The sequence below is a fragment of the Eumetopias jubatus genome, unplaced genomic scaffold (genome assembly GCF_037043125.1).
Source record: "Eumetopias jubatus isolate StellerSeaLion01/CBP00866 unplaced genomic scaffold, mEumJub1_p1.0 scaffold_10, whole genome shotgun sequence".
NCBI classification, from domain to species: Eukaryota; Metazoa; Chordata; class Mammalia; order Carnivora; family Otariidae; genus Eumetopias; species Eumetopias jubatus.
Window position 1 is genome coordinate 92,213,231 of NW_028274816.1, and position 13,997 is coordinate 92,227,227.

Sequence of the window (13,997 nt, forward strand, 5' to 3'; positions counted from 1 at the left end):
AATCCTGTCAACCAAACCTAGAATTACAAACTAAAGAAAATTGTCATACTTTGAAATATCTTTTCTTTTTTTTCAGAATCAGAAATGTTACAAAAGAATATAAAGGAAAGCCTGATAAAATAGAAGCATTGAAAGGTAAGGGGGGGGGAAGGAACATTTAGTTATTATATTGGTACCGATTTGTAATTTTAATTCAATTTCTTTTTTGCTCTTGGTGAGCAATTCCTGGTAGTATTTCAGATTTGAAATGAATTATTTGAGCCACATGATAAAATTTCCTTTGTAACACATGCTTTGACTGCATAAAAGTTAGAAAAAAATGATTATATTTTAGAACTAGATGTACTTGAAAGATGTATTGTGTAATAGTGAGGAAGTCTAAGGATTTTCTTGGAGGGGTGGTTTCTACAGATTCAAATTTTTCTTCTGTCATTTCAGAGCTGTTGTAGATATTGTATATTTTTTGTGCAAAAAGAGCAATTTATCTCAAAAGATTTTTAGCCACATAATAATTTAATGAACCATTAATCTGTTATTTAGTCCATAAATATTAACATCCACCTACCATATGCCAGGCAATGTCAATGAACCTGGTAGTATTAGATATGTTACCTGCTGTGAAACCACATAATTTCAGAATTTCAAAACAGGATAGACATTTTATTTAACAACCCAGTGTATTCATATTTAGAAAACAAGGCCATTCAAGGATATAAAAAGGCAGTCCATTAGTTCCATAATACAGTTTTATTTGTGATTTTGTTTTCTTTCCTGTCTCCCTGCTACTTTCCCTTCCTTTTTCTTTCTAATCTTTTTTCCCTTTCTTTTTCTTCCTAGATCTGGTATTTGACATATATGAAGGCCAAATCACTGCAATACTTGGTCACAGTGGAACTGGAAAATCAACACTGTTAAACATTCTTAGCGGGCTATCTGTTCCCACCAAAGGTAGGAGGTTTTTTCCCAAAGTCAGGTCAACATATAAATCAGCCATTAATATAAAGTCCTTCTGATTATCAGTCACAAACACAGACAACTATGGAAAAAGGGAACTTAACTTATAGGATTCGTCTATAGAGGTATATGATATTTAATTGGTATATATGAAATTTGAGTTGTTCATGAGAATCATCATCATGGTCATTAGTTACTATTTGACATTCAAACTTGTACCTGTTAGCTTTTGCTGCATAACAAGCATTCCACAAATTAATTGGCTTAATATAAAAATGTTTTATAATGGGGCACCTGGGTGGCTCAGTTGGTTAAGCGACTGCCTTCAGCTCAGGTCATGATCCTGGAGTCCCAGGATCGAGTCCCGCACCGGGCTCCCTGCTCAGCAGGGAGTCTGCTTCTCCCTCTGACCCTCTTCCCTCTTGTGCTCTCTATCTCTCATTCTCTCTCTCTCAAATAAATAAATAAAAAGTTTATTAAAAATGTTTAATTATGTCTCATGATTCTGTGAGTTGATTGGAAGTGTTTCTCTGGACTTAATTGGCTGGTGCTGAATGTTTTGGCATGTCCTCACTCACATATATGGGGCTTCAGTTAAGACTGCTGCTCCTCTCTGCTTACATGGACTTTCATCGTCCAAGAATCGGTCAGGATTCTTCACACAGGGGTCCACGATCCCAGAAACCAAGAGAAGGCACATCCCAGTGCAAAGGCATCTTCACAGTCTCTGCTTGTATCCCATTTGCTAGGATTCTGTTTGTTACATAACCACACCTAAATGGGAGGGGTGGATAAATAGATGACATCTTGTTGGGAAAAGCTGCAGATGGGACTTTTTTTTTTCCTTCCAGTATACCACACAACTATAGTGGAAGCTTGTAATGCCTGAATTGTAAAAACCTTGAAGAGAAAATCATGTGTCTAAAATGTAATAAATATATAGTGATTTTTCATCTAGAAAGATCTTTTCTTTTTACGTGTTTGTTTCAATTCCAGTTAGTTAACATACAGTATAATATTAGTTTCAGGTGTACAATATAGGGATTCAACACCTCATACAACACCTGGTGCTCATCACAACAAGCGCCCTCCTTAAGCCCCATCACCCACTTCCCCCATCCCCCCAGGCCCCTCCCCTCTGGTAAACATCAGCGTGTTCTCTATAGTTAGGAGTCTGTCTAGAAAGATCTTATTTCAGGCATTACCCTGATATTAACTTTTAACCTCTGTTATAGGCTCAGTCACCATTTATAACAATAAACTTTCAGAAATGACTGACCTAGAGAATATCATCAAGCTCACTGGAATTTGTCCACAATCCAATGTGCAGTTTGACTTCCTCACTGTGAAAGAAAATCTCAGGCTCTTTGCGAAAATAAAAGGAATTCAGTCGCATGAACTGGACAAAGAGGTACTAAATAGAATGAATGAATGTACTGGTCAAAATGAGATTGTTAACTCTACTTGCATGGAATTCTTTATGCTTTCATTAAAATATATTTGTGCAAATCACGTCTAAATGTTGGGCCAAAAAAAATCTAATTTGGAAAACAGCTAACATTTATGTATGATTTACAATGTGTCAAGCATTATCCTTAATTTCAAATATAACAATTGACTTATTCCTCACAACAATGCTATGAAATGGATACTATTATCATCCCCATTTTACACATGTAGAAACTGAAGTTCAAAAGCAAGTTATTGCCTAAGATGATGCAGCTAGCACTTTAGTAGTGTGGTTTTCAAATCCAGGCATTCTGCCTCAGGATCCATGCTTTTAACCATTACACTTTACAGCCTTGTATTTCCAAATGGAAAGGAAAGGAAAGGAAAAGAAAGGAAAGGAAAGGAAAGGAAAGGAAAGGAAAGGAAAGGAAAGGAAAGGAAAGGAAAGGAAAGGAAAGGAAAGGAAAGGAAAGGAAAGGAAAGGAAAGGAAAGGAAAGGAAAGGAAAGGAAAGGAAAGGAGGAAGGGGGAAAGGGGAAAGAAAGAGGAAAAGGGAAAAAGGACAAAGGAAAGAAATCTTGGTTTGTGACATAAATGTTGTCATTTGGCTAGATACAGAGAATTTTGCTGGCATTGGAGATGAAAAATATTCAAGACGTCTTGGCTCAAAACTTAAGTGGTGGACAGAAAAGAAAACTCAGCTTTGCAACTGCTCTTTTAGGGGATCCTCAGGTAAGTCAGACTAAATTTAGAGATGAATTCAAATTTTTAAAAATGAAACTTTAGTAGTAGTTCCAATCTTTTATTTGCAAAGGAGATCTGTGATAAAATAGTTGTGGTAGAACATTAAATATAATAACCAGGTCCTAACTGCAATATCCTTTTAAATATGTAAGTAATATGGTTTCTGCATGTTTTCTGGAAGACCTGCACTTTTCCTGGAAACACCCTTTATATACATCCATCCTTGGTAGGTTTTCCTATTGGATGAACCAACTGCTGGATTGGATCCCTTTTCAAGGCACCAGGTTTGGAACCTCCTGAAGGAGCGGAGAGCAGACCGTGTGATCCTCTTCAGTACCCAGTTCATGGATGAGGCTGACATCCTGGCTGGTATCTGCTGATTTCCCCTAAGTGTCCTGATGAGGTCTTTATGAGACTTGAGAAATATGGATTGGTATTCTGAGCAGCTGTATTTTATAATGTGGTCATCTAGCTGTAGCTGGCAGTCTGGACCGATGGTAGTGATGTGAACTGGGCCCAAAGAGTCTCACTCCCAACCCTTTCCATTTATCTCCTCGAATTTTTTATCATTTGATTACACAGGGGTATCATCTGCCAGGAAAGTCAATTATTGTGAAGTGAGAGTCTGTATTCTAATACATTAATCCTTTTACACAAAATTAAGGCAAACCAACTTGAAATATTCAAATGATTTTGGTGTCTGGTCCATTAAAATAAATAACGTAATGGGAGTCTATTTTAGGAGACTTATGCACATAACCTCCCTGGCTGGCTGGATAGCAAAACAATAGCCTGAAGTATACAATAAGATTAAAGGGTACCTGTTTCAGCGAGCCTTTATTAAGCCCTGGATTTGAACATGCAAATGATCCTAAATTAGAGTTGGGTCATGATTACCTGTCTTTTCTTGGGAAAGAATGGGTGACTTCTTAACAAGCTTTCTTCTTTGCTTCTTACTTTTCAGATAGGAAAGTGTTTCTCTCCAATGGGAGGCTGAAGTGTGCAGGTTCTTCTCTGTTCCTAAAGAAGAAATGGGGCATTGGATATCACTTAAGGTAGAGCCACGTAAGGAGGCTGGGAAAATGAGAAATGAGCTAGAGGAGGCATGATGCTTGATGCAGCACATTACAACACATGAGAAACTCTTGATTTGTTACACATAGATGTTTGCATATACATTGGTGGAGATACTTGTGTACCTATATGGAATTGCTGTGTGTATATGAGAGATATCGATTGGTAGATTTTAGAGATTGAAAATTTAAGATCACTTTGGGGTGCCCGCCTGGGTGGCTCAGTCGGTTAAGCCTCCAACTCTTGATTTCATCTCAAGTCATGATCTCAGTGTTATGAGAGCATGGAGGCTGCTTAAAATTCTCCCTCGCCCTCTCCTTCTGCCCCTCCAGCGCCCTCCAAACACATGTGTGTGCATTCTCTCTCCCCCGCAAAAAAAAGAAAAGAAGAAAATACAATATAACTTTAAAAGTTGAGATAAATGCGATAGAAAATATATCTACAACACATTGTTTGTTAAGGAAAGTTTGTATAAAGGGAACTTTCACAACTGACACATTGTTTCATACACCCCGCGCCTCTCGCCCCGACCTGTTAACCTAGTATCTGTTCTTATCGGTCTAAGTAGGGCTCCTTGCTTCTCCTCCTCCCGGCTACACTCTGTTCTTGTGTTTCCTCTTCTTTCCATACTCTTCATTTTATTTTTGTCATTATGTTGAATAGTAGCATATTCTAGCTGTTATTGAGTCACTCAGAGATAAGATACTTATTACTTTATTTAAATCTTTTGTCTTTTGAGATAGAAACTCTTGTTACTTTTACTCTACAGATAAACATTTGGTCTCCCTAGGTTCATAAATGATAGAGCCAGGAATTTAACCCGGATGTTTCTAACTTTGAAGACTAGTATCCATATCCATATTTTAAATTAATTTTTAATTTGTTCATGAATTGATCAGTTTGTCTAAAGTACAGGTCTGATTTAGACCATCTATACCTTAAAAAGAAAAAATGTATATGACAACAAGACCAAGCAAACAAAAAAACTTTAATGGTTCCATTTTACCCATTGGAATCCAAATTTTGTAGTCATGTGATGCTGGTGGTGGCCCACCCTATCATGATTTCCTTATTATTTGCCTTTAGCCAATTCAATATCCTTTAGTCAAAAATAAAATATTCATTGTTCATTGCATATGTCCTAGCGTGACCTACATTTCCCCTTGTTTGAGGTTATTTACTGAGCTTGGCAGTTTTCTTGGACCCATTACCGCCTGTTCAAGTCCTAAAGCACTATTTGAACGCCATCTCACATAGTCTTTATTAATCTTCCAGCTCTTTGTATTGTTCCAATATTTCATTTCCTAAGCCACGTTGTTTGAATTGCTTCTTGGAAATTAATTAAACTCTCTGAAACTCAGTTTTCTCACTTATGAAGTGGGAATAACAATTCCCAGCTGCAAGTAAAGGTTATAGAAAAGTAAATGACACGGTGCCTAGCGCACAGCATGGCAACAGAACGTGTTCTCAAAATAAAAAATGCTCATCAGGATCCCTGCCCAATTCACAAGTCTCTTCATGGGCTCCTGGACAATACTTTGTTTGATTGCCTTATTTCTTCTTCTAAATCAGGGTCAGCCAACTATGATCCACGGGCCAAATCCAGCCCATTTCCTTTTGTTGTAAATAATGTTTGAGTGGAACATAGACATACCCACGTGTTTAGATATTGCCTATGACTGCTCCCACATTGCAATGGCAGTGTTGAATAATTGCAGTGGAGATCTACTGGCCTGCAATGCCTGAAATATTTATAACCTAGTCATTTTCAGAAAAAGTTTGCTGACCTCCATTTCCAAGCTATACACTCCTTGAGAGATGATACACGCACTGCTCATACTGTTCTCTGGTGCCCCACACAAATTCTTATAAGTGACCAAGAAGTATTTCTTAAATTGTTCTTATTTCAAGGGGGCAGCAACATCAAGGAAAACAACTATGATTTTTTTGGTTTTTGCTTCATTCCCTCAGTGGGTTTCACGGCTTCTAAAAATAGCATATATTCTCAGATGTTCTTAATACTTGAGTAAATAGCATAATTTCAATATAAGCATTTGCTCAAATAAAATAGGCATTTTTAAAGGACTTGCTAAGTGCAAACATCACTATTATTCTGTTCTTAGGACAACCTTAGATGTTAGGAATCATTATTCCATTTTTGCTAATGAGCAAAGTGTCCAAATAGGTTAAGTAATACATTTCAAATGGCAAAACCAGGGTTAGAAGCCAAGCCACTACTGATAGTTTGTCCACTACATACTTTATAATCTTGATTAATACATTTTTGTTTGTTTTCCTACACTGGGGAGTTATCCATGGTATTTTTAAATGGATAGATTGGTTTTCTCTATGATTGTTTGTTCTTAGTCAAAGTTCTGAGTTTAGCATACAAAGAAAGCAAAAATTAGTGATCTCAACAAACCATACCCACGTTCATTCACAGTTAATTTCTATCTATAACCCATTTCCTTCATAGCACGTACTACTATTTTTAATCATTTCTTTATCTGTTTGTTTATTTGTTTTCTCCCTGTTTCCCTATTAGACAGTCAACTCCATAAGAGCAGGGCAATGCTCTTTTATTCACCATTGTACCCTCAGCATTTAGGGATGTTTTTGTCACATACTAATAACAATAAATATGTATGAAAGAGTAAATTAAGTAACTGAACCTGCTTTGTGTCTTTGCCTATCAAAAATCCCTTCTTCTTGCCCAATGCAATAATCCTATTAACTCCCTTTGAAAAATCCACACCATTTTCCATTTTCTGTAGTCCTGGTTGTGTCCCTGTTATCTGTATTCTGCCACTGTTCTCCTTTTAAGGACTTGAGTGAGTACCAACCTTGTCTGGGCATCATAACCTGAATGCCTGACCAGTAGTTCTGATTTGCTGCCCCTGCTTTCTCCCATTACATTTATATGATCTGATTTTTTTGTCCTCTCATTTCATGTTTGAATGGCCTATCTCTTGCATTGGATTTTAATTGATTTTTCTTTGTCCCCTAGAAGTTAGTAATTTTCCTCATGCCACTGGAGACCATGTCAAATAACATAGATCTTTTTTTTTTTTTCAAATACCAGTTTGCAGTTGAAAGAAATGCATGTTCAGGAAAATATAACATCACTTATTAAACAGCACATCCCTGATGCCAAATTATCAGCAGAAAGTGAAGGAAAACTTGTCTACACATTGCCCTTAGAAAGAACAAATAGATTTCCAGGTAATGTACAAGAACACTATGAAATGAAATATGTAAATAATATTCATAGTAATAATGATGATTCCTATATATTGAGAGCTTACAATGTGTTCAGCTATTTGAAACATGATGCAAAGAATAATACAGTAACTGGATGATTTTATCTACAGTGAGAAATACTATATTCTTGTAGTTGCATTACAGTGTCTGGGTATTTGGGAAGCTTTTTTAGTCATTCATTCCCTTTGTAGTACATAGCAAAATATTCTAGTGTTCATAACTGTGAATGAATACAAATGGTTAAAAACCTCTGGCTTAACCATTACAAACAGCCCCATGATTCTTCTCTTAATAAGACTTTTGTGATGACTTTGGGGTTTTTAGGCCAATGCATAAAAGTTTACTTTATGACAGCTTTCTTTTCTTTTCTTTTATGACAGCTATTTTGAATTCTTTGTCAGGTAAATCATATAGCTTCATTTCATGAGGGTCTGTTTCTGGAGGTTTATCTTGTTTCCCTTTCGGGAACATCTTCCACTGATTTTTCATTTTCCTTGACACTCTGTGTTGATGCCAATGCACTAGATAAAGCAGGCACCTCTTCTAGTCTTCAAAGATTGGCTTTCTGCAGGAGAAGACACCCAGAAATCAGCCCAGTCAGAGATTCTGAGTGCCCCCATCAACTCTTTCGAAGCAGGCAGCTGTGGTTTTGGTCAGGCCACTCTGTGGAGAGTCAGGGGAGTGAGTTATAGCATTATGTAAACTAGAATAATCAAGATAATGTGTTATTGGCAGAGTGATCAATGCAAAGATAGATAGAACAGACTCAAGAACCCGGAAATAAACCTACACAGATATGCCTCACTGATTTTTGACAAAGGTGGAAAAGCAATTCAATGGACAAAGGATAACCTTTCCAACAAATGGAGCAAGTAGATCCACAGGCATAAAAATGAACCTTAACCTAAATCTCCCACCTTATTATACAGAAATTAACTTAATGTAAATCATGGACTTAAATGTAAAATGTAAAACCACATTTTTTTTAAATGAATAAGAGAAAATCTGCAGGATCTACTACTAGGCAGAGTTCTTAGACTGGACACCAAAATTACAGTCTATGAAAGGAAAAAAATAATAAGTTGTTCTCCATCAAAATTTAAAAATTGCTTTGTGAAAGATCCTGTTAAGAAGATGACAGAATGAGCTATAGATTGGGAGAAGGTATTCGCAAACTATGTATGTCACAGAGGACTGGTATCTGAACATATAAAGAACTCTGAAAACTCAACTGTAAAAAACAAACAACCTAATTGGAAAATGGGCAAAAGATAAGAAGAGACACTGAAGATGACATATAGGTGGCAGAGACACACATGAAAAGGTGTGCAGTATCATATGTCAGTAGGGAACTGCAAATTAAAACCACTATGAGATCTCATTACATACTTAGCAGAATGGCTAAAGAAATTTTTTTTTACACAGTGATCATATCCAATGCTGGCTAGGATGTGGACAAAATGGATCACGCATACATTGCTGATCGGAGTGTAAAATGGCACCGCCACTCTGGGGAAAAGCTTGCAGTTCCCGCAACTCCCATACAACTGAATCATTTCACTACTGGACATTTATCCTAGAGATATGAAAACATATTCACACAAAAACTGGTACATGAATGTTTGTAGCAGCTTTATTTGGAACAGACAACAGCTGAAAGGACCCAGATGTCCTTTAACAAGTAAATGGTTAAATTGTAGTTCATTCATGACATGTAATGCCGCTCAATGATAAAAAGGAACAGGCTACTGACTGGCATATGCAACAACCTTGATGAATATTCAGAAAGCTATTCTCAGTGGAAATAGCCAGTTCTCAAAGTTTATATACTGTAGGACTCAATGTATATAACATTCTTGAAATAACAGAATTCTAGAAATGGAGAGCAGATTAGTAGTTGCCATGGGTTGGGAGAAGATGGGTCAGGAGCAATGGGTGTGGCTGTCAGTGGGTAGCATGATCTTTGTGGTGATGGAAATGTTCTGTATCTTGATTGTATTAATGTCAATAGCATAGTTGTAATATCCTACTCTGGCTTTTTAAGATATTACCATGGGGGGGGATACTGAGTGAAGGGTACAGATCTATTATTTTTTACAACCCCATGTGAATCTGCAATTATCTCAAGGGACACCTGGGTGGTAGTTGGGTAAGCGTCCAACTCTTGATTTTGGCTCAAGTCATGATCTCAGGATCGTGAGATCAAGCCCCACATTGGGCTCTGCTCTGGGTGTGGGGCCTGCTTGGGATTCTCTCTCCTTCTCCCTCTGCCCCTCCCCCTGCTCACACCCTCTCACTCTCTCTCCCTCAAAATAAAATAAAATAAAATAATCTCAAAAAAAGTTTAATTCAAAAAGAAAGAAAAAGTTTACTTATTATGTATGTCATTCAGAAGATTTGCTCCCTGGTAATGGGGTAAAATGAGGGCCATGTTGGGTGTTTGAAGCCATTAGCCTGGCCCTTAAGTGTGGTTAACAGACACTTAAATTACCCCACAAAGTCATTCAAATATACATTTTACAGTAACAGCACCAAGTATTCCTTAGAGCCATCAGGCAAAATGCTAACTGAACCCTAATTAATGTGTTTTCATACTAGCTATAATTTAGAGGAAGTCTGTAAAATTTTAGGTGAAATGAAGAATGACACATAATGCTCATTAGCAGTTTGAATCTTCTTTTCTGCTTTTCTGTATATGTTCCTCTCACCAAGACAGAAAGCCTTTAACTTACCCTTTTGTCCAACAAGAAGCTGCACATGGAATCTTCAGGATGTCTATAATCATACTAGGGTTTAAAATTAGGTTTTTATTCAAGCTTCATTGAATTAACTGTTATTATTCAGATCCATGTAGGCAGGGACATTGTTCATTGTTGTAAGAATACCCGAAGTATTTTTTGGTAAACAAACTAAGGAATGAGTGGATAACAGAATTGCTAGCGGGAGACTGGCTGCCACTTTCCTACTATTCCAAGATGCCCTGAGTCAGCTGTGCATTCTCTGTGAGAATTGTGAATTTTTTCTTCCACAGTCAAAAGCTGAAATTAAAAAAAAAAGGATTTATAATTTATGTCCTTCCTTTAGCAGATATTTTCTGAACTGAAAAAGCTTCTGCACCATGCAACTAATTCTCAAAAATATTAGTTCTTTCCTTTGGGTCGGTTAAAACAGGTGGCTCTGGAAAGGAGTCTTCAATTAATTCGAGTTAATTAATATATGGGCTGTAACACAATATACAATTAAAAATAACAGACAGGATTTGAAGAATAACATTCCTTATTAGGAAATATGAGTTTTAAAATGTCTGACCTATCACAGGTATGACTTCATATATTTGTGCTTTTTAGTTTGAAAGGTTGTCCTCAGCTCACTTGTGATTTTTGTTGTTTTGATTCGCTATTGTGTGTGTGTTCTGCAGCACTTTATGAGGATCTGGATAGACGTCCTGGCCTGGGGATTGAGAATTACGGTGTTTCCATGACAACCTTGAACGAAGTGTTCCTGAAACTGGAAGGAAAATCAGCTGTGGATGAACCAGGTAACTAAAATGCATGAGCACAACCATGTAACGGTATTCACAACACCTCATGCCGTATATATTTCCGTAAGACACAAGTCCATTCCTAGACAGGGATAAATAAAACCAAAATGCGTCCCTGTGACTTTTGTTACCTTTTCTGCCAATGTTGCCTTGTTATTAGGGATGGCCCATTTTCTTCTAACCAGGGCTCGCTGCCTTCATCCCACTTCCCAAGAGCAATTTCAGACAAAACACTGATTTTTCAGTCTCTCTTCTCAAGCATTCTGATTGCGTCCTCTCACTGCCTGCTAGCTTCCTCAGTTTCTGATGAGAAGTCAGCTTTAGGTCTTACTGAGAATCCCTTGTGGAAGGTGAGTTGTTTTTCTCTTGCTGCTTTCCAGATTCTGTTTTTGTCTGACAGCTTCACTCTGATGTCTTTAGGTGTTGATCTCCTTGCATTTATCCTGCTGGGAGTTTGGTGAGCTTTTTATATGTGTGGTTAATGTTTTTCATCAAATTTGGGGAGTTTTTAGCCATTAATTTTTCAACTGTACTTGCTGACCCTTTCTCTCCCAACTCTCCTTCCAGAACTTCCATTAATGTATGTGGTAGTGTATGTTAGTATAGCAGGTATTCTTTTCTTGGTAAGAGAGGTGACAGTCTCTGGGGTGCCTGGGGGGGCACTATGTGATCTTGCATATTCATCGTAACCTCTTTAATGTGTTGTCTGTGTCCAAATGATCTAAGATTCCCTTGCACCACATAATGCCTACAGTTTCGCAGAAGACTGTGATATCATTGGTAAAACAACTCCTCCGATGAGCTCTATAATGTCCATCTGAAGTGGGGTTTTATGAATTGTTTTTTTGTTGTTGTTGTTTTGTTTTTGCAGATATTGCCACGTTGGGAGAAGCACAGGCAGAAAGAACCAGAGACACAGAGAGGCTTGTTGAGACGGAACAAGTTCTCAGTTCACTCAATGAGATGACAAAGACAATAGGGGGCCTGGCTCTCTGGAGACAGCAACTCTGCACGGTTGCACGGGTTCGCTTCTTGAAGTTAAAGCATGAAAGAAAAGCTCTCTTATCTCTGTGAGTGTCAGAGGGCCACAGGCAGTTTTGTTTTGTTTTTTTTCCAGTCAATACATTAAAAGACAAATCTAAGATGTTAAAACAAGAGAAGACGATCAAAAAATAAAAACACATGTCTGCACCTACAAAACTGGATAAGGAATAATACCCAGTTGAGTAAATGATTTCAGTGGTTACCTGTCGGCATTCTAGCAGGGGAAATTTATAATGTTTTTGGAGGCCATTTTCAGGAAAAAGTTGAAGTAATGTAATTTTCCTGTGTTATTCCGTCTCTTTCAAGTTTTCCACTAGGGTAGGTGACTGAAACATTAGGATGTGGATTTTTTTTTTTCCCCTAGCATATCCATATGCCAATGCCTTATTTTGGATACTATACAGTAATGCTCCTGACTCTTCCCTGGATGTCCTGACTCTCCCACTGGGTTCTACTTGCGCTCATCTACATGTCATAACTTCCCACCAGCCCTCTTAAGTGATGCTAGTTCACCCTCCATACTTCCTTTTTTTTTAAGATTTTATTTATTTATATATCAGAGAGCACGCAGGCTCCCTGCTGAGAAAGAAGCCCGATGTGGGGCTCGATCCCAGGACCCTGGGATTATGACCTGAGCTAAAGGCAGTTGCTTAGCTGACTAAGCCACCCAGGCGCCCCTCATTCTGTGTGCACGGTGGTTACTGTCCCTGCTCCTCAGATTCACATTACCTCTCATTGGCACCTTGTGTCTGGCTGTCAATCAGTACCTGGTCTATGAATACTTTGATTAAGCATCAAAAAGATATTATAGGGTCTCAATAAATACTTACAAAATAAGTAATGGGAATTCATTGAGAACCTTTGACAAGGAGAGAGCATGATTTAAGAAAAGCCTTTATTATTAATCTGGCAACCCTGTGTAACAGAGCCTGGACAGATGCCAGGCATTTAGCAAGAATTCAAACAAGATGTAATATTGTGAAATTAGAAATTAGGAATAGAGAAAAGTTTTGAAGTAAAATATGAAGAACAATAAAAATTTTCAACTGAGGGGTGACTGGGTGGCTCCGTCGGTAAAGCGTCCAACTCTTGGTTTCAGCTCAGGTCATGGTCTCAGGGTCATGAGATCAAGTCCTGTGTTGGGCTCTGTGTTCAGCAGGGAGTCTGCTTGGGGATTCTCTCTCTCTCCCTCTCCCTCTGCCCCTCCCCACCTCACTCATGCCTTCTCTCTCTCTCTCTCTCTCTCTCTCTCTCTCTCTCAAATTAAAAAAAAAAAATTCAACCTATTTGAAATGGAGAATACAGGAGAATAAAGAGTAAAGAATAATTGAAAATTTGAGTCTGGAGACTAAAGAAATTCTGCTCTCACTAACAGAAATAGGGACCATGTGAAGAGGAGTAGATGTGAAGAAAATTGAGCACCGAGCGCAGATGGATTAACTAGCGGGAAGGGGGGGCAAAGAACTGGCGTCTCAGGAGAGAAACCGAATCTGCAGGCGCAGTTAAAGGACACCTGCCCCTTGAAACCGTGTGGGATATGCAATAGCCAGAGAGTAACAAGAGAAGTGAGCAAAGGATAAATCTCCATCTTGTTATCTTTAATTAAGAGGTAGGAAAAGGGCAAAATACTCAAAAAGTGAGTCAGAGAGCTCTAGGTTTAATTTTCATAATCTTTTGGTCTCATCACATCATCATCTGCTCGGACAGTTCTGAAAGGTTCTGAAATGACTGCATTCATGCTGGCCCTTTTCTTCTGTGTAGGCTCTTGATTCTAGGAGTTGGAATTTGCCCTCTTCTTTTGAAGAATATCATCACTAAAATATATGAAAAGAGCTACACTTGGGACCTTTCTCCTCGTTTATACTTCCTTGCTCCAGGACAGCAATCACATGATCCTCTCACTCAGTTATTGATCATCAATAAAACAGGTG

The 13,997-nt window shown here is 38.0% G+C and overlaps 1 protein-coding gene across 2 annotated transcripts in view; it reads left to right on the top strand.

Annotated features, from left to right (window-relative positions):
- The window catches only part of LOC114216115 (ABC-type organic anion transporter ABCA8-like), a 57,759-nt gene that overhangs the window by 17,560 nt on the left and 26,202 nt on the right, over nt 1–13,997 (top strand). For both annotated transcript variants that reach the window (XM_088027259.1, XM_088027260.1), the window contains exons 10-19: nt 77–135; nt 838–948; nt 2,190–2,365; nt 3,015–3,134; nt 3,377–3,515; nt 4,111–4,201; nt 7,303–7,442; nt 10,900–11,019; nt 11,894–12,092; nt 13,828–13,994. In XM_088027259.1, coding sequence (XP_087883385.1) covers nt 77–135; nt 838–948; nt 2,190–2,365; nt 3,015–3,134; nt 3,377–3,515; nt 4,111–4,201; nt 7,303–7,442; nt 10,900–11,019; nt 11,894–12,092; nt 13,828–13,994 — 1,322 coding nt within the window. The remainder of the gene's footprint in view (nt 1–76; nt 136–837; nt 949–2,189; nt 2,366–3,014; nt 3,135–3,376; nt 3,516–4,110; nt 4,202–7,302; nt 7,443–10,899; nt 11,020–11,893; nt 12,093–13,827; nt 13,995–13,997) is intronic.